The sequence below is a fragment of the Nannobrachium achirus genome, assembly GCF_963921795.1.
Source record: "Nannobrachium achirus genome assembly, chromosome: 13".
Classification (NCBI taxonomy): Eukaryota; Metazoa; Chordata; class Actinopteri; order Myctophiformes; family Myctophidae; genus Nannobrachium; species Nannobrachium achirus.
The window spans coordinates 19289045-19309950 of record NC_137833.1 but is presented as its reverse complement, the minus strand read 5'-3'; the positions used below and the strand labels follow the sequence as shown (position 1 = coordinate 19309950).

General features: G+C 40.7%; 2 protein-coding genes across 3 annotated transcripts; both read right to left on the bottom strand.

Moving 5' to 3' along the window:
* Positions 1-818: 818 nt before the first annotated feature.
* LOC308297520 (lysophosphatidylserine lipase ABHD12-like) lies at positions 819-6732 on the bottom strand. Its single transcript, XM_080740947.1, has 13 exons — positions 6487-6732; positions 5005-5120; positions 4815-4920; positions 3959-4078; positions 3777-3807; positions 3624-3669; positions 3341-3470; positions 2707-2744; positions 2497-2579; positions 2313-2386; positions 2145-2223; positions 1785-1906; positions 819-1674 (listed from the first exon to the last, which is right to left on the bottom strand). The coding sequence occupies exons 1-13, from the start codon at positions 6576-6578 to the stop codon at positions 1653-1655; spliced, it is 1059 nt and encodes a 352-aa protein (XP_080597073.1). The 5' UTR covers positions 6579-6732; the 3' UTR covers positions 819-1652.
* A 3525-nt stretch (positions 6733-10257) lies between these two features.
* mocos (molybdenum cofactor sulfurase) lies at positions 10258-20018 on the bottom strand. Of its 2 annotated transcripts, none has more exons than XM_080740974.1 (15): positions 19635-20018; positions 19431-19529; positions 18694-18760; positions 17934-18578; positions 17708-17784; positions 17386-17585; positions 17127-17243; positions 16644-17030; positions 16288-16450; positions 16083-16170; positions 15466-15590; positions 12895-12991; positions 12616-12757; positions 12374-12478; positions 10258-11501 (listed from the first exon to the last, which is right to left on the bottom strand). In XM_080740974.1, the coding sequence occupies exons 1-15, from the start codon at positions 19744-19746 to the stop codon at positions 11406-11408; spliced, it is 2520 nt and encodes an 839-aa protein (XP_080597100.1). In that variant the 5' UTR covers positions 19747-20018; the 3' UTR covers positions 10258-11405. The 2 variants fall into 2 exon arrangements, with proteins under 2 accessions (XP_080597100.1, XP_080597101.1); XM_080740975.1 differs by having other exon boundaries at positions 19440-19529.
* Between the last annotated feature and the right edge of the window lie 888 nt (positions 20019-20906).

Sequence of the window (20906 nt, the reverse complement as noted above, 5' to 3'; positions counted from 1 at the left end):
CCATGAAATTCCTCCCCTGATCTAACAACATATTGCACCAAAATAGGCCTCAGCTATCTTCAATTAACTTTATTCAACATTACATCAAGTTGACCTGATAAGGAAGATGGATGTATTTTTCTTTTTGCAAAGTGTCAATGTAGGATATTGTTTATTACATTGTCATGTAGATTTGAAGGTGTATTAATAAGGTACTAGTGACAGAATACATTCCTTTCTTTTTTTGGTCATTACAAATGTTACATTCATTAGGACAGGAGTGTGTGTGTGTGTGTGTGTGTGTGTGTGTGTGTGTGTGTGTACATTTGAAGGCTGCGCAACAGGACCTCTCTGGTCACTCAACTGTATTGCAGGCCTGGCTCAGGCTACATACAGACAGACACACACGGACGGATACACACGGTCACACTATGGAGACGGTGTGACCACCGCTCAAAAATGTCAATGTGTGTCCAGTGGGGACAAATAGGAGAAACACTGTACAATTAAACATATTTCATGTTCAACAGAACATGAAGGTTTTCAGCTGTTTATTTATTTTTTCTCTCTTTCTTTTATTACCAGACATGAAGCACACATACTCATGTAATTACATTGAACTAGCCCTTACCCGTTCAAAGATATGAGCTCCAAAATGATGTGCAGTGTGTGGGTTATGGGATGTGCACTGTGCACACAGTATATGAGGGATGGAAAGTAACTTTAACTGGTGCTTGCATGATGTAGGAGCATCAATGTAAGAAACCCGTTTCGTTTAATGGCTACAGAGATACTGTCCCCCCCCCCCAGCCCACCCGCCTGCACACACACCCGCCTGCCTGCACACACACACACACACACACACACACACACACACACACACACACACACACAGAGCTGGTTAAACACTTTGCCTCAAGCTAGATGCAGAATAGATGTGCCTCATGCTAGATGCAGAATAGATAGTAGATACACCATAAAAATGCTAATATACAGCATACGATTTGTGAAAGTGACAAACGGGCTTCACAGTTATGTCAGGTGTGTTCATATGCTTATGGTGATGCGATTTCAGATCAATTGCTCCAGCCACTGAGGAGAAACGCTGTGACAGACACTCAGACACTCACTCAGACACTCACTCAGACACTCACTGAGACATTCGCAAAATTATAGTATAGATGTACTTACAATGTACAAAAGTGTCCACCAGGGGTCAGATAACACTGCCTAAAGCCTCTATCAGAGTCCAGGGTGAAGAGCTGTTCACTTCACTGCGTTGTAGTTTCCTAGCTATCACCTAGGCTTTATGTATTTTTAGGTGATAGCTAGAAAACTACACCGCGGTGAAGTGAATAGCTCTTCACCCTGGACTCTGATAGAGGCTTAAGCCTTTTACAGAACTTTACTGAATATCTCAATCTTGTTTATATCAATACACTATTTCTAAAATGGCTAAAATGTTATTACTGTTCATTCATTACAAGTTCTTCAAACTAACAATTGTATAATAAAATACAATTGTTAGCACAATAAAATCAAATCATCTTACAGTTAGTTATTCAGGATGAAACATTTGAAAACAAAGAAAAAGGGAAATTAAATTTGAATTTAAAGATGAATCATTGGGGGTCCTGCAGTGGAGACGGAGATGTCTTGAAGCATCTATTATTTTACAATGACTGCATGAACATCCTGTTGAGCAGACAACATACATTTTGGTTGTTAACTGTAGCAATGTTTAACAGCAACTGATTTCCAGATAACAGCTCAAACAAAAAGTTGATTGAGAAATGTTTCCATACTTTATGATGCCAGGTGTCTGAGGGTCTTTATATAAGCCATTGTGCTTATAACCATGAGAGCCGCTGAATGACACTATCTTGACTCGGTCTGGATTCTGCACACTCAGCGCTATTTGATACAACTAAGAGGGAAAACCAGTGAAGTTAACCTGACATGTGAAAAAATATTCTCAAGAAAGACAATTTAGGTATTGTAGGTATATGCATACGCACGCACGCACGCACACACACACACACACACACACACACACACACACACACACACACACACACACAGAGGAGAGACACACTCTATATATACTGTATATATAAATGGAAGACAGAAACAGAAACAATTGTTCAAGAGTCTGAAATTCTAACCTGTTGAGACATGTGAGTAGGAACTATGATGTCATCCTCTGAATAAAGGAATAGTATAGAGCTTCTCATTTTCCTCAAACTGTAGAATTAGAAAAATTATTAGTTTAGGCTAATTGCTAATTGGACAATTAATTGTAGCGCATCACTAAGGATGTCTGCTATACTTACTTGTCATCACTAGGGAAGACACTGTTGTCTGCCAACGTGTTCAAGAACCCAAAGCTTGGTATATTCTTAAAAACCTTAACATTAAATAAAGTAAAACATGTAGGTATTATGAATCAACACAGGACATGCATCATCAAAACATCTAAAAGAGGATATATAATATATCTAGAGAAATGTACAGTACCCAGCTAATGGAATCATCAGGTGACATCACCAGTTGAGAATTTGTGAATGCAGCCTCAAGGATAACACCATCAACAACCTTGCCTATAATAAAAGAGTGAAAATTGTCTTAATTTTGTCTAACAATGTGAGAAAGATTATCATGGTAATAATAATTTGTAAAGCTCTATATAGGCTTATTCATTCACATTTCTTTAGTAGCAAAGCCTACCTTGCTCTAACAATTTAACTGCAGTGTTGGTAGCCACTCTGCAGAGATATGAAGTCAAACACTATTACAGCTTAGCCTGGAAATTGGACTTTCCTTTATGCATTTTCAATGGTTTCAAAAGGCAGGAGGTTTGACACAGTCATCTGCCTTGACTGTGCCAAGTAGGAAAGAGAGAGAGAGAGAGAGAGAGAGAGAGACAGAGAGAGAGAAAGAGATACAAGCAATACAACTCACTATAATAGACATTACTGCCAACTAATGTTTAATTTTAGAAGGGGCCATATGGATTCCATTCATTTCAGTATGAAAATTAACATATACAGACACTAGCATAAATGAGCTTAGGATAGGTAATTCAACACTATGAAGTTTATTGCGCCCTTATGTTTATTAGTCAAAGTTACATTACTAATGTATTTTTAAGCATGAATAGATAACAAATGTCTTGCCGAAAATAGTCCCTGGAGAAAAGATTAACAAAATTCAACTCAACTGCACAATGAAACAAAATGCGAACAAACATGCCATAAAAAGCTGTGAACAGACAATAATGTATTGACAGTGATATGGTCCTTTTAAGTAAGCACAATAAGTGGTTAAGCCGCCACTTAACAATTCATTGCCTTTTACTTACCCAGTGCCAATAGATTGTCCCCAAATGACTACAAGACTGTTTCCACAACGTGCTTTAACCCACTGGTACAGATAGAGGGCATCAGTGGTCATGCCAGTTTCAGTAGGCTTCCCAGTGGAATCTGCAAATCCTGGAAGATTTCAAGTTTAACATGAACAATACGCACTGACCACAAGGTGGCAGTCAGTCAGAGGAAATTTTAGACTGATCTCTGCTCCATAAAACATTGTGCTTCACAGGTGCAGCAGTACTTTTGCATGTTATAACAATCTCAGTTACCTACCTCTGTAGTCCAGAACCAAAGCGTGGTAACCAAGTGCACTCAGTAGCTGTTGACACATTTTGATGCTTAATTTATTATTACAACAATGTCTACTAAGATCTATTTTATCTTCAGACATTCAAGACCTACATATCATATGTCATTGTCACTCACATTTGCCACTCCAACACGATGAGAAGCTGCCCTGTTTGAATAGAAGGCACGAGTCATTAAGAAGACCTATGACGATAATAACAAATTATAATAATAATAGAATGTACCTTTACTATCTGAGATTTTTCTTTTCTTTCTTTATTTTTTATATGTCAGCCACCATATAGTATTATTCTTCATACCTTGTTCCTCCATTGCCATGAAGATATATGACAACTGGAGCTCCATTTCCCAAAGAATTCTGGTACCATGCCAGGTCCTTCCCTTGTGCCTCTTTCCACTGACTTTCAGGAACAGTATGCCTTGAAGAATACAAAACAGCCCCACAAGAAGTTCAAATTGATTCACCAAAAAGTGTTCTTCCTCACGCATTTACAGATTGACCACTTAACCTTTAGACACACCTCCAGCTGCATGTTAACACAAATTTCTAATCGGGCATATCATATGGCAGCAACTCAGTTCATTTAGGCCTGTGCCGTTCAAATGAATGGGTAAGAAAGGTGATTTAAGTAACTTTGAACATTGAATGGTTGTTGGTGCCAAAGTATTTCAGAAACTGCTGATCTACTGGGACTTTAACACACAACCATCTGTAGGGTTTACAGAAAATGCATCAGACCAGGCACATTTTTCCAAACTGCTATTATCCATTTCCCTGTGTCATTTCCCTATTCACAGCTGACAGGAATGGTACCGATGTGGTCGATCTGCTGTGCCTTCAGAGATGCTCTCCTGCATACCTCGTTTGTAACAATACAAGTGTTTATTTGCGTTACTGTTGCCTTTCTGTCAGCTCGAACCAGTTGCTTTTTAGCACCAGTCTTTGCAATCTTCTGAAAATCCCAGAGGATCAGCAGTTTCTGAAATAACCACGCCACGTTCAAAGTCACATAAATCTCCTTTCTTAACTTCTTCTCCATAATGATGCAGCAGATTATCTTGACCATGTCTACAGGCCTAAATGCATTAAGTTGCTACCATTATGATAGTCTGATTAAGACAGAAAATACAGTATTAGGTAAGGTTTATACTCACCATACACCAAGAGACATCCCTTCCTCTGGTGTAAGGTACATGTTGACAGTGTGATTAAGCAAGAGATCAGCAGGTTGCTTGAGGTCAACAAAGAATGGGAGTCTTACTGGAGGAGGAGGAGGATGTTTGACATTATTTTTAAATCACTTTAAGATAGAGTTGATATGAAGTGGACAGGAAATTAACTCACTTCCATAAGAATATACAACACGCGGTGTTAAGTCAGGTAACATGTACTGTATTGCAATGGTGAAAATGGCACAGAATGCCAATAAGCCTCTTTTGAGCCAACGTCTCCACGGGGATCTGAAACCAGAGAGAAGGATTCTGTTTGCATTTTTTGTTACGTTTTTTTTTTTTTTCCTCTCTAAATCTTTATCCCACGATTTTGTAACCCATTTTTCACCCAGTGTCAATTATCTAATGCCATCATGGGCACTACACTCCCTCTGCCAACCTGGGGAGACAACGGACTGACTTCATGCTTCCTTTTAGGCATGAGGAGTCCAAGTCGCTTCTTTTCACCTGACAGGGGGAGTTTCCCCGGTTGGACATAGCACGTGGAAGGAACACGTTATTTCCAACCAGTTCCTTTCCCCTTCATCAGGCGCCCCCCGGCTGGCCAGGGGGATGCAGTAGAGACCAGGATTAGGTCTACTGCATGTTTTTTGTGAGGGTACCTACCTACCCTAGGAGACACGGGGACTGGGGAGTACATGCAAACTCCACACAGAAGGCCCTTTTGCCAACACCACCTAGGGTATGGGCACTGATGACACGGAGGCGAGCACCCCAGCACCCACAGAGTCCCCGGCGGGAATCGAACCCAGGACCTTTTAGCGGTGGAAAAAGTACTCAATGTCCTTTAAGTAAAAGTACCAATACTGCAATGTAGAAATACACAAGTCTAGAATTCAAAATGTAGCCTACATGAATTGATTGATTGATGACTTAGAAGTTTGCATAGGAAAAGGTGCAGTTTCATGACAGTAGGCTACAGTTGTTCACTGGTAGAAGGTCAACTAAAAGGAGATCCTTTTAAGCTTTTTGGCTTATAACATGTGTGTATCTCATATAAAAGTCTAAAAGTATTGGCATCAAAAAGTACTTAGTAAAAGTACAAAATGTTTGAAAATAGCAGATCTACAAGCTCACAATGCATCGCATCATGTTGTAGATCTGCTATTTTCAAATAGCCTAGGTATAAAATAGGGCTAAAGTGGCCTACCGGTATGATTTATAATATTATACTTTATACCTGCAAAGTAACTAGTAGCTAAAGTTTTCAAATAATTGTAGTGGAGTAAAAGTACAATATTTGCCTCTGAGATGTAGTGGATTAGAAGTAAAAGTACTGAAAACCGGAAATGCTCCAGTAAAGTAAAACATACCACAAAATTGTACTTAAGTACAGTACTTGAGTAAATGTACTTAGTTACTTAAATTACACCACTGGCTATATGGCCAACTCCTTTGAGAAAGACTAGAAGGACTGCATTTGATGCTGGCAATACTGTAATTGTTACATTCATGCCAAAAAGCTATTTGAATTGAGAGAGAGAGAGAGAGAGAGAGAGAGAGAGAGAGAGAGAGAGAGAGAGAGACAGACAGACGCCTTGACTCGACTCAACACTTTTTCAGAGACTTTGCGTGCGTGTTCAGCACCACTCACGGTAACCGTTTCTCCTCCGTTAACTCTCTGGCTGCGCCCTGCAGGTGGGTAGCAGTCGCGGCTGTACTCGCTTTATCGACCCTTTTCCTCATTTTGTCAGTCTATTCGTGCAACCACTTCTTCTTCTCTGTCTTCGTGAAAATAAACTGCCTGGAACTGGAAGCAATATTAATTTGAAAGTTCGACTAGTTGTAAAACATAAAGGTTTCAGGCTAGCATAAAAATAAACGCGACCATTCCAAGAGGTTAAAGTACAGTTTGATCAAACTTTGATCTGAGAAATGATAATGAGGAAAGAGTGGGAGGAACGAAGCTTGTTAAGGTGGCCTAGGGGTAGCCTAACTGTTAGTAGGCAAAAAATATTGTAGTGAGTCTAGTGACTGATAACGCGACCTTAAGAACGAAATGGGAAATAAACAAATACAAAACTAATCCCAAAACGATTTGACTTTTACTGCTCAAGGAAAAGACATGGCAATTTCTTGATCGTTTGATTGCAGGTAGCACTGCAAATAAAAGTGGCTCCACTAGCTCACATAGGCCAATATAGCTATAGGCCCACAGCAGTTATTTATTTAATGGCATGACAAAACAGGATCTATAACAGCATAGCATAGGCTATACCACACATTAATCTCACAAACATCTATACACCTACCATTAACAGCAAAATGGCACAATTAACGACACAATAATGAAATACACCAACACCCTGCTGCTGACCAACCCTAAGGCATGCAGTAAGTCCTCAACGTATTGGCACACCCCAGAATACCATAGAACCCACCTGGCCTGGGGTTTTAATTCCTGCACCCAACACAAAGTCAACATTTCAATTCATAGCAGCTTTGTAATGGAAATACAATTTATATTCCCTTTCAGGCTATTGATCTATCGATTATTGAGTTATCGATTATTGATAGATAGATTATAGACTTATATTTAATATTCATATGACTGTATGCTGATGTTATGAATGTAATATGTAAGCAAGGGAAGTAAATGAGTATGATAATATGTCTTATGAGTTTAGGCCTCAGTGTACTGTGTACACGTAGTTATGCAGCAGCAGGCTCATACAAGGTCAAGTTCACTAACTATTCCCCTGTAGGCAAGCGGCAGACCCAGACAGCAAGACGACAGGTTAAGGTGTTATGAACGCAAGGAGAATTGGGCCTTCCATTCTCAGTCGATAAGAATGAAACACATGTTCATGCAGTGGTTGGTCAGGGGGGTAGTGTCGCCGCTCTCAGTGGCTGAGCATTGAGCAGCACATTTCATAGTCAGGCAGAAGTGACCTTCCATACTCAAGTGTTAAGAGAATTGATTGATTGATTGATTGATTGATTGAAGACTTTATTAGAAGTTTGCATAGGAAAAGGTACAGTTTCATGACGGTACAGTTCACTGGTACAAGGTCTACTAAAAGGAGATCCATGAAAAGACTAAGCTTATTTCCACTGGAAACCATTAAAGTATCTCATATAACATTGAATGACAGACAAATAGAACACAGTACTATGCAGTAGATATGTAAAGAAAAACTAAAAAAGAAAACAGTAAGTCTAAACAAACAGTATATACACATCTTTTGGTCAGACGGGCAATGTCAGTCCTCAGAATTATCTTAACAATATGTATCCTTGCAGAATCTGTATTTAAGCTGCCTCAACATCCAGATCGGGGTCAGACTCCCGTTGCCCTTCGAGACAACTGGAACCTGTCCACCTTTCCTTCTTTCATCTCTTTTTCCTTTCTCCTCTCTTCTTTCTATTTTTATATTACATAGGAATCATTGTCATATTATTATTATTGTCATCTGTTGTATTGAATAAATCTGTTATAGACATATCAGTGTCTAACTCTTCATTCTCTCACTGAGGAAATGTTCAATTTCCACAACAAGCTTTATTGGCATGATTAAAAAAAAGTTTACATAGCCAAAGCAAGAGTGAAAAACAATTTAAGAACAAACAGATACAGTTGATGGGGGTACAACATTGTGTAAACAGAGCTAGGCCTATATGTCACAACGGAAAAACTGGCTGTTGAAAAGGTTTCAAATAGTGAGGGTAGCTTGGTATAAAGCTTTTTGAAAGAAATATCAGCAATCTTTCAAGGTTTTGTCTGTGACAAATTGCAGCAGTTTACTTTTTAAATAGTGTACTGTGTACAAACTATTTAAACTGTACAAAAAGCAGTTTTTCAATGTGTCTATAGTGTGTGCCAGCGGCTACGTCATTGTAGTCCTTAGCGGCCATTTCTTGGGTCAAAACACAGGTGTTTCAATTGTTAGATTGCATAGAACTAATGCTATAGTCTAATCAGAACACCTGTGTAAGGCTGTGTTTTCCCAAGAAATGGCCGCCCTTAGAACTACATTTGGCACACCCTATAGCAGCTCCGTTCATATGTAGGCTACAGTAGGCCTATGTCTGAGGTCCTGTACAGTGCAGTAAAACCCACAGTGAAGTCGTTAGGTGGTATGGTTGTATATATATGATAACTCTTGTCACAGTAGTTGTGTTGTGACAACTGTCTGCTGTGTTTGCACATTTGCTGTATTTATTCTTCTCCCAGCAAGTATGGAAGTTTTTTTGTCATTGGTCATGTTTTCAAACTCTCTTTGGGTGTAATCTGTGGAAGTAGCCTATGTGTTTCTTATGTCTTGGTAAGTCCTGGGTATGCTGAGAGACACAGCGAGTTCCCTGCTGGATGCTGAGGCAGATGTTCCAGCGTGAGGGTCATTTGACGTGGGGGGGGGGGGGGGGGGGGTCTCTCTGTATCTACCCAGGTTTCTTAATGTGCTGGTGAGGGGCAGATAAGGTGCCAGCCAGTACACTACGGCCTCCACCAGCTCAGCTGCACCCCATAGAGTAGACCATGTCAGACGTTTGCCAGCACATGCACTGGTTGTCTTAACAGTCATCACTTTGCATAGGAACATTAGTGTAGTCCTGGCTGCCTTGGCTGAGGCAATAGCCAAGGGCCTATGTGGATTCTGTTGCACCATAGTTTTGAGACAGCAGTCTATCTGCAGGTTGATGTGCTGCAACATCTTTCAACATTTTGCTTTTTTTCCACGTTTCTCTAATACTTTTAAAGTAATAGAACCAACCATAGCCTATTCAATTTTTGCCTTTGTATTTGATGTTATGCTTTTGAAACTGATATTATCCTAGATAAAGTATACTATGTTCTATCCGTCTGTCTTTCAATGTTATATGAGATACTTAAAGTGTGGTTCCTGTGGAAATAAGCCTCGGCTTTCTAGGATCTCCTTTTAGTTGACCTTGTACCAGTTGTATTTGTTGTCATGAAACTGTACTTTTTTCTATTGCAAACTTCTAATAAATTCTTCAATCAATCAATCAATCAATCAATCAATCATTACCGATTTAATTCAAGAAAAGGTCTAAGCATTGTGTGACTACAAATGCTTGTAGACCATTAGAGATGCAGGTGATGCACACTGCACAGCCAGCACCTCTATAATGACCTGGATACTCTAACATCACCCATGATGAGGAGAGGGTGAGAGATGAGAGGCAGAGGCCAGGCGGAATAGACTAGATAGAAGGTGATCTGATCCTGGTTCAGGACAGTTACCTAATGTTTTGGATGGCTGTCTGGGAAAACAAAACAAAATACCAGGTAGCCATCCCTTGAACAGAGAAACAACATGGCATTCTATTTGTGTAGAGCTTTAATTGCAAATCATCAACAATATCTATCCAAACACATCTCTACATTACAGTAGCTCATCTGGTTATCTTTCGGCAATGTAACAATTTGTATACGGTATGTTCTATATTACTTAATTTATTTTGTATACAGGGCACTTCTGGAAAAGACCCATGTCAGTTTTATTCCTGTGGAAATAATGTATCAATCAACTTAGACATCATGGGTTCCTTTCACGTGCTGGGACCCCAAGCGGCCAAGGAGGATGATGCAATCATTATAGGAAATATCAAGACCCTGTCCACACAAAACATCTGCAGTAGCCTGATAATTCTGTACTGCAAAAATGACTGTCCTACAAGCAGCATTTGCTGACTGTAGCTTTACAGATTATAAGTTAAACTTACAATTAATAGATCTGTTCTGTAAAAAGATGAATGAGGAACCCTGATTAATGTCCCACACTCTGTGTGTAATGTGTTTCATGATATGGGCCAACAGGTTAATGGGTTAACTGCTGGCCCAATAAGATGAATTGGGACAGCTCTACCCTTTTCCTAAATAAATCAATGAAGAGTAAGTGTGTGTGGGAATTTACTTTTTTGTTGGATTTTCAGGCAATTGCCTGCACCACAAATGAGACAAAGCAAGCATTTTTATTTTTTTCCCCAATTTACTACACCCCACTGTTTGTTATTGTTTCTATGTAGGCAAAGACAGACTGTGAGAACATCAATAGGCCACCTCTGGGCAAATTCCTCTATGACAGAGCTCTTCTTAAAAGATAAACCAAATACTATCAAATTAATTGCTCTCAGCCAGGCTGCAAACATTGTCACTGAAGCTCATATCCAGGCCCTCTCTACGTAGTGGGTCAAATAAACATTACTTATGAATAAATAGATGTCAATATGTTCTAAAGTGTATTTTGCAGTTAAGTGTCATATTTTGTTTTCATATTTATCTCCAATGTGCACCCCACCCAGGTACTGTACAACAAATCCCCTTCCTCCTAGACCTAGAGGAAACAAAGCACAGTGAAAAATGTCAAGCTAATTTAATGATGAGGCAAACGACCTATATGTGCATGTAAGTAAATATACCAGTGCGTCATATATTCAGTGCGTATTCATGTAAATAAATGTTCTACACAGTATTTATTTAAATTAAAATACATTACAATCTTGTAGAATATAGATTATTATAAATAATTGACAAACATGGCTCAAATTAGCTCACAGAGAAACATCTGGTAGTAGTACAGAACCAACAGAGAGGGTACTGGCTGTGTCCTCTTGAAGCTGATGGGTCAGGTACACACCAAAGGTCACCTAAAAATTATAATAATAAATGGGTTAACTGATTTCTGTTTCTATATACAGTACCAGTAAGACGCACACATGGGCGCGTGCAGACCGCTGGGCGAGTGCTGGCGCTTTGGCATTGGATCAACTTTGACTTGGGTTGGTTGTTAAAGTTGTACAAAATGTGTCCATGTCAGACTGACGTCTGACATAGATGTTTGATGTCATAGACCACATGAGATTGACACAATATGGCCATCAATGGGATATAGCATCTTATCATTGTGATGTCAGAACAGGTCAGCTATATCCTTCTGGTGAGCTGGGATGATATTGATGACATCAGGGATTTCCATATATGGGGCTATATCCTATATCCTTCTGCCGAGCTTGGATGCAATTGATGACATCAGGGATCTCCATATATGGCTATATCTCCATTTAGGGGCTATTTCCTATATCCTTCTGCTGAGATGAGGTGTCATAACAGAACAGGTCAGCTATATTGTGATGTCATTGTGATGTCAGAAGAGTGACAAATTAATGAGTGATTTTCAGTGATAAAGAAGAGACAAAGAAGAGTGACAAAATAAGGAGTGATTTTCAGTGACAAAGAAGGGGTAAATCTCGATATTTCTATGTGTCATTAGTTCGACTAAGGGTTAGGGTTAGGTTCAGGCATAGTTTTACTGAGGTTAGGGCGTCGGCAGGTTTGCATTCACCAGCGTCAAACTAATGGGACGTCGAACAAATGCTATGTCGCAATATCGACACACTCCCCAAAAAAGAGTGACAATTAATGAGTGATTTTGAGTGACAGACAGGATTTGGTCGCAATCATACTAAGTAACGACCTACGTTCACAATAAGCACTTTGTAGCAACATTTCATTGACTAACCTTCCCGTTGCGATATGAAGAGAGAGACAGTAGAGGTTCCTTGGCCTTTGCCCCTGTTTCCTGGTCAACACCAATCATTTGACACCTTGTACACTGACCTGCAACCTGGAAGTCACACAGGATACAAGACATTCAATCCTTTATAATACACAGCAAAACCCACAACTCTGACACTGTATAAATATACCAGTTTATTAAGATTAAGATTGTGCTGTGTATATACTGTATTATGTGTCACTCACCAGGAATCGAGTCTTGCCGATAATCAAGTGTGACCAATTATCTTCTTCAAAAGGCTCCGCTCCAGTAATGACTAAATTAGCCCGGAAACGACTTGTAAGGTTCTGTACGTCAAAATCCTGATGGTCTGCAGAAAGCACTTGTCTGTTTAATAGCACAGAAAAAAAAGTTCATGTTGCCATCTGATCTGGCTGTGTCACATGTATCTATTCACTGTTTAGTCTAATGTGTCAAATCATCCTCATATTCTTCACAAGCGGAACAGATATACAACAATGTACCTGCTGTTCATATGCTTCTGAATGAGGTCCACACTGGCTCGGTTGATCATAAGGTATTGAGCTTCATTCACCAAAGAGAGGGCAGCAGAGTTGGCGCCTGAAAAAGATAAGGTAATCATCACGTGGATGCAAGCCCTGCCTGGCACATTCAGTAGTGTAAGAAAAACAAAAACATCCTAGATATCTACAGCCATTTAATACACCTTTTGCTGCTTTGATATAGCACGAGAACAATACAAAATTACGTAAATCTAACAAGTTCTACAAGTTCAATACCAAATACTAGTTTGTTTCTATGTCCAGTTGTCCACACATTTGTCCACCAGAGGGTGTTGAAAACACCAAAACAAACTTGGGCTTAAACAGTAACAGACAACCCAAATGAAAGGTATTGAGCCAGGCGGGACACAAACTTTACTCTGTAGGGGATTATATATAATAATAGGACAATGTTCATGCAGAAAAGGCCACAGAAGGGGGAGAATAACCCAGAATGAAGTTCTCAGAGGCTACCTAATGGAAGAGAAATGAAAAACAAAACAAAAAACAGAAAAGGTTGACAGAAGGCTCAGTGAGAGAACTGTCCCAGAGAGATTACAGATAATGCAATTCAATGCATTGGGGGGGGGGGGGGGACAGGGCACTCTTGAGGGGACCTTCTGAAAAATCAATTTATAATTTTCATAAACACAAATTTTCACTCATTGAGCCGAGCAAACAAGCCACAAGACAAGCTTGTACAATGCAAATGCCAAGGGCAGGGCCGGGGCCACCAGCGCAGGGGTCCAGGCACCCTAGGCTGCAAAGCTGGCCTGACAGTGTGTAGCGGCTAGCCGGTTTGAATCCCTTTCCTGACGACCTTTGCTGCGCGTCACTCCCCATCTCTCTCCCCATTTCATGTCAGTCTACTGTCCTCTCAATAAAGGCATGAAAGACCAAAAATAAATCTTAAAAAAAAAAGAAACAAGGACAGCACACATCGTTCTAAGTGCACCAGTTGCCGAAAGCTTCAGCACCAACACCAATGGACAGCGACTGGTCATGCTCTCTGTGACCCAGAACAATGCCTTTTTTACAAGGACATAAAATACCCAGGAGAGCAAAGCAGCATGCAGAGCTGCCACCTGACTCTCTCTAAGGCCTCAACAGATGCAGAATGTTTGTAGTTAAGCCATTACCAACACTACAAGTTCAGCGATAGATGTGAAGACATAAAACACACATTTCTATTTCGCTTTAATGTCACATGCTGGTGTAGTGAGGACCCAAAAGCAGGACAACCAGGCAGGTATAGTGATCAAAAACCCTTGGTTGGGTGTTTTAATAGACAAAAGGTGACCAGAACAGAAACCACAAATGCAGTGACACCAAACAATGACTTGACAAGGACTGACTGGGGAACAAGACATTACAAGAGGACTGATTACACATGAGATACAGCTGGGTAGACAACATAGAACCATGACAACTAGACCAGGGCCAGGGGATATACAAAGAAATATGGATCATTCTAGACAAACAATGACAAAAGTCTGTGACCGTGACATTTAAACTCTAAACATTAAAAGACAAAGTAGGCCTATTCAAAGATAGAGGTACAGGCGAGGTAGGGACAGACGCAGCTGTGCATAATTTGAGTAGACCGATGCCAGGATACACTTAAATCAAATTATACAACCTTTTTGGCTGGATGTTGTATAACTTTGAAGACATATGGTACAGGGGCGCCCGCTGGCCTACTGGTCCAGGCGCATACCACATAGGCATTGCCACATAGGCATTGATGCCTGGCGGCGTCGCCGGTTCGATTCCCGATCCGGACGACCTTTGCCGCATGTCACTCCCCGTCTCTCCCCCCATTTACTGTCAGTCTACTGTCCTATCCAATAAAAGCCCAAAAACAAATCTTAAAAAAAAAGAAGATCTATGGTACAATTGGTGTTGGTACATTCATTGTTGAAAAAAGAAAGGGTGAGAAATAAAACAAAACAGCCCTCACGTTCACAGGGCCCTTAATGAGTCGTGGGGCCTGGAGTGCTTTCCCTCTTTACACCACATATTACATGGGTATTTTTATGTATTCCTCGATTGACCTCCATCCCAGAGGAGTTTGAATAACGGAGACTCTACTGTAATACATTGGGTGGAAACATCACCAAACGTCCGTGTATTGATTCAATAAATGTTGTTCTCATTAAATTCAATTTTCAATTGCAGCTCTCTCAACAAAACACTAATTGGGAAAATCTGAACTGTACATTTGTATTCTAAGTATTCAGCCGCAGGGCTCTTGTCCATGGTAACTTACAACAAGCGTAAGACCAGCTGAAATGATCGCATTGCAAATTCCTGTTAATTTAACCCCATGTGTAGAAATTGACCTATGCAGGTCCAGGAGTTTGCTGTGCAGATTGCAGACATTACAAAAAGTCAATAAGGGGTGCAAAGCTACAGTATCCAGACAATACATCAAATACTCCTATTTCCCTGCTAGACAGTTACCATACATCAAAGACGTGCTTGGTAAAGAAACAAGAAGGAGGCATAAGGGGTCAAATCGGCTTTACATACCTCTACCAGTGTTCTTTTTCATATCTCGGGTATAATCAGAACATTGTCTTATGAGGCGGCAGGCCTGTCCAAGAAACTCTGAAAGCCATGAAGCGGCTTCATCCCCGCAGTCGACAGTCTGCACCCTAGGGAAGAGGAGGATTGTACTTACGGAGGCCCCAGGGAAATCTATTGCTTTTGATACATCTTTCTTGGTTCACTATTCTCTGCTACATCTAATCTTAGAAACAAGGAAGAAACTTTTTTTTTCTCCACTTGATTTGCCATACACAGGTTTCTGTCAGAAAAGATTAACATTGTTTCTTGTGCTGCGTTTGCTTTTGAGAGCGTGAGGTAAAATTATGTTACAGGATGGAGCCACTTTCCAGATTAAAAGAAGCTTCACCTATAGTATTAACCTTATCTCCATACTGTATATCCAGGCGAGTAACAGTTTACAGAATTTACGGTTGGGTACATATTGGGTTTAGGTTAATGGTTCAAAATATCTTTGATCAACAATTATAAAATTGCTCTCTGTCATTTGTGTTTACGTAAAACAAGTTATGGCACATTTGTGATGGTGTCAGATAAGGTAAAAAAGTGTTTTAAGTGTTTTCCTTTAAATGCTAACTCACCTGGCCCCACAAACCTTACTTTGACACAGCCTTTGGCTTGTGTGCAGTTGAGAATCGTTTTCCAGGGGAACCGAAATGGTATCCATCCCTACAGACAGAGAGGAGAAAATCCCTCTATTAAAGCTCATTTGAGGCAGAAAATGCTTGCGCAGAAAGGCACTGAATATTAATTGACTTGGGATAAAATATTCATACATCTTCCTACCTGAGGCCTGTAGAAGCAGTTTCTTTGAGGGCAGGTGGACCTGTGGGTGAATAAGGCACAAGCGTGGTTCCCTCTTCTGGCTCAGGAATACACCGTTCCCATTCACCACCATCCAACCTCTGTCATACAGCAGGCCCAAAGGACCCAGTGGCCAGTCACTGACCTGCAAGAATAAGTGTGTGTTTGAGCGAGAGAAAGAGGAGAACAGGACAAAAGAGAGAAAAAGAAAGAGGGAGCTAAATGGAGAGATTCACATTGCTTTGACGGACACATAAAGATTAGTCAGTCTTAAAAGTACTGTAATCTGTTTGGGATTTAGGATTGAGAGAGAGAGAGAGGGAGAGTGATGGCCATACCTCAAATGCTCCACATGATTTGATGGGGTAAATGTAGATGTTTGCGAGAGTGTATGTCCCTGCTTGTTTGTTTGCATTTGTTGCGACCACTCTGTCTCCATTTAAGTTCAACAATGGTTCTATGGGGTTGTAGTTCTCTTCTACATGCTCGGTTTTGCCTCTAGTGCCTTGGATTGGGGGACCATGACTTGAGGATGTTGCAGCTGTTCTTAGTCTCTCCAGTCTGACTTGGTTGACTTGCACAGGTTTCTCTACAAAGCAGTCAACAACAAAGTTGAGGAGGTTTTGACAGTCTTCAAAGGTCGACATGTAGCCAAAGGACACACGCACAGATCCTGTCGGTTGGCCATCCACAATGTCAATGCTGTCCCCACACACATGGCCGGCCTCAAACAGAAAAATATGTTATACTCTTGCCAGAAATGCCATTTATTTTGCTTAGAATAAGAATACTGTATACTTGTCTTCTGATTTGCTGCTCACCTGCAGATTTCTCTTCACCTCAGCATTGGTGGTGCAAAGAAAGAATTGGCAGGCACCAGTGTTGCAGAAACAACCTGTGCGTATGTGAATGTTGTAAAGACTAGCCAGCTTGTCTACCTGAGAAGGAACAGAATAATTGAGCTGTGGCAAAAGGCACCAGCAGCAGCAGCAGCAGCAGCAGCAGCAGCAGCAGCGGTGCACACGAATTGAGTAATTACTTTGTTTTGACACAGAAATGAAGCCCATTCGCTGTATGCACCTGAGAGTATCCAATCACTTGTCCATGACAATCCATCAGATTGAAGTTAAGGATCGCACCCTGTGTGCTTGGACTCTCAAACTCGCCTTCAGTGTATATCTGAGCCACTGGCTGCCCGTTGCTATGGCAAAGACATGACAGCAGCATGTATGTGTAGCGCGCTAAGCCAAACGTGTGCAACTGGATGTTGGCCATGCCCCCTGAAGCAGAAGGGGGATAAAGGAAGGGTTGTCGTACGTGTATCCTTGATTCAGATTATTATGACAGCAGTAATATTATGGCTTTCCTTTGTTCCATTTCAAACCATCAATTATCACAATACCTGTGAGCCTGTTCAGTGCTTCAAACCCATGATTTAGAGCAATGATGTCCAAGAAAGATATGGTGCCGTCCTCAAATCTTTATCAAGGGAAAAGACGTACAGTGTGATATTACAAAAGCATACAAGAGCAATGAATAAATTATGATCTTATCACTGGCATCTTTTGAATGATTTAATTCCCTTAGGATTTCAGATGTTTCTACTCTGTGCTTGTATAATATTTCACCTGTCAGAAATGCTTGCTGTAGGCACATAATAATCTTCCCCGGCGAGGTATGCCGCCGCTGAACCCCCACCAAAATAAGTCTTCTTCAGCAAGGCCGCCGCGTCGTTACGGACGAGGAGGGCCCCTAGCCCTGTGGGGAAACCAAACATCTTGTAGAAGGAGATAGGAATAAAATCGGCACGGCACTTCTGGAGGTCTAGAGGGGAGCCGGCGACATGAGCGGCGGCGTCGAGCAGCACAAACCAGCGGCCCTGGTGGTCACATGCCGGGTAGAGGCGTCTCGCCTGGATGCCTCCAACATGGCTCAGGGGATACTTTCTGCCAGAGAAATTGCTCTGAGCCGGGTAACAGAACAGGTGTGGCGTCTGGCAACCATTGTCTTCACCCAGAGGCTCATCCTTAGCCCTGCTCTCCACTTCCTGCGGTGGGACCGGGAGGGTAACAACTCCCTGGCCAGACGTCAGCCCTCGGATGCCAACAACTGAGGTGTGGTTGTCAGTGGTGTAGCTGAAGAGACTCCCAGCCTCAATCGCAGTCCGCGGTCTCCAGGGAAAGCTCTCGGCCACTAATTTGAGAGCCGCTGTACAGCCTGGGATGAAAATGACGGAGTATTCCTCAGGGGTGGTGTTGAAATGCTGCAACACCCTGAAAGATGTTGAAGCTTTTTAAGTTTCCTCGCTCTAACTATAATTTCACTTAACCATTAATAGCTGTAACAATGGAAAGACAACGACGGCTGCTTGCCTCTAGTTGGCTTTACCTGTATCTCACATGTTCCACAGTGTCATGTGTCAGTTTGCTGCTGGGGTTATGGCTATGGGGGTTGCCTGTTTTGAAATACCAAGTTACAACAGTAACACACTCAAATGTTTTTTAGCTTGCAGAATGATATTACTAAAATAATATTGTTGTTTTAAAACAGTCAAATACATAGTTATAAATAAATAACCTTTAAAATTATACAATTATAGTAATACTGCCACGGCAGGAAGAAAATCAGATCCAAAAATATCTTATTAAGGGTTGTTTGTGTTAACTTATAATGAGATGTTTTTCATGTTATAACAAGATATTTTCATGTTATTTTGACATACACTCATCTTGTTGTAAGAATACCATTAATAATAGGCCTATCTTGTTATAAAGTGAAACATTTTGTGTTATTTATAACCTGATAACTTTTTACCATATCCTGTTCTAACAATGTTTCAAGTTAAAACAATTATCACTTATATGTTCATGTTATTATAATGTTAATGTAAGTCAATTATCAAGTTATAATGTGCTGCACGTAAATAAATAGTAGCCTATATGTGATAATAATATGAAAATACAGTAGGCCTATATACCGGTATAGTAACCTGGATGGGGGAAAACACATAATATAGCCTACTCAACCATTTATCTTTTTTGTGCCATGACAGAAATATAGCATAGTAATAACAGATTAATTTGAGGTACAGTATATCCATTGGGTCTCGATTAGGCCATGCCTACTTTTCTCACCATACACGTTGCTTGAAATGTCCAGGCAGAAATCTCTCACTAATGACTCTGGATAGAGAGTGGCAGCTGCATGGTCCAGATAGGTTATTCCTGTTCAAAATAAACAGCACGGCCATGTCAGTGATCACACAGCGACAGTGCAACAATCCTAAGCTAACTACCATTCGCCTCACGTTCCACATTGTGTTTTACTACCTTTTATCCTTGTGAATTCCTGTTCAATCACGTCTTGTAATTTTTTCGAGTAGCCATAATGACTCCAAACTTTCTGGAAACTTTCGAAAGTGCACAGTTGTTGAAAATCCATTTCTGACCTTGTTGTGCATTGATCGCAAAGCAGAGCCGAAGAAAGAAACGCCCGAAGAAGTATTTGGACGTTAAATCGCTTTTAAAGAGACGGTCTACTCATTGAAATGGTTAAGTTCATTATACCAAATCGACCCTTTCACCCGCTGTCTCTCTGGGTCTTCACGAGTTCGTGACGAAATGATTAACCCTGCCTGCATTCCTCTGTAAATAAACAGGAAGCATAAACTTGTCAGTCATGCGACAGATTATTAAACTGGCACTGCAAATGAAACATAAAACTACCAATGCTGATGAAATGTTAAGGCTTGTAGGCTAATGGTTAGGTAGGTTAGGTTGTATACATGCATTAAACGGTCAAAAAACACAAAGCAGAGCAGACTTCGGTTACATGTCTCAACACTCTCTGTGCGTGTTTGTAATCGTTTACCCTTTTGGAACATAGGCTACATGCAGCACGCAGGTAAGATCAAGGTCCTCGCCTTCCCAGACAGTTCACAGACAGATACGATCGAGTCGACGACACAGTAGGCAACCCAACATGTCAAACATTCACACGTGACGTGTGTGTGTGTGTGTGTGTGTGTGTGTGTGTGTGTGTGTGTGTGCGCGTGCGTGCGTGCGTGTGTGTGTGTGCGTGCGTGCGTGTGTGCAGAAGTTTCATGGTTTCATGAGGTTATGGTAAGGATTAATGTTAAAAGAAGAAAAGAAAGATTTTCTTATATTCTGATCATTGTTCAGTAGAGGTCTCTCTGCACCTCTACCGATTTTCGGTAAACACAAACAGAAAATACATTTTCAGTTAATTGGTCTATACAATTGTATCCAATCAGGACAACGAACTCCACAAATATCATTCATTCATCAGCTTCAAATTTATAGTGTTCCAGTTCCAATTGTATCTTGTCACTTCCAATTCAACTTGATGGCTGTATCCTGCTGTATATGAGTTCACTCTCCTGATTGGATAAATGGTAGGCCTGCAAATACAAAATAAAGAGCTGGAGAGATGAGTCAGACCCATGAAAAAACAAAATGTAGCACTTTTTAACACTTGTTTTTAACCAAAATCTCAAAATCTCACTTTCACCCCTGAAACCCATTGACATGGTCTGCAGACTGACGCTCTAAAGCAGTGGTTCTCAACCTGTGGGTCGGAAT

Coding starts and splice junctions, on each gene's coding strand:
- LOC308297520 (XM_080740947.1), bottom strand. CDS start 6,578: ATGAGGAAAAGGGTCGATAAAGCGAGTACAGCCGCGACTGCTACCCAC. Junction 1,907..2,144: donor CTACTCACATGTCTCAACAG/GTTAGAATTTCA, acceptor TTTCCCTCTTAG/TTGTATCAAATAGCGCTGAG. Junction 1,675..1,784: donor CAGACACCTGGCATCATAAA/GTATGGAAACAT, acceptor TCTGCTCAACAG/GATGTTCATGCAGTCATTGT.
- mocos (XM_080740974.1), bottom strand. CDS start 19,746: ATGGATTTTCAACAACTGTGCACTTTCGAAAGTTTCCAGAAAGTTTGG. Junction 18,761..19,430: donor CAACGTGTATGGTGAGAAAA/GTAGGCATGGCC, acceptor ATTTCAAAACAG/GCAACCCCCATAGCCATAAC. Junction 11,502..12,373: donor CTTCATATCGCAACGGGAAG/GTTAGTCAATGA, acceptor TATAATTTTTAG/GTGACCTTTGGTGTGTACCT.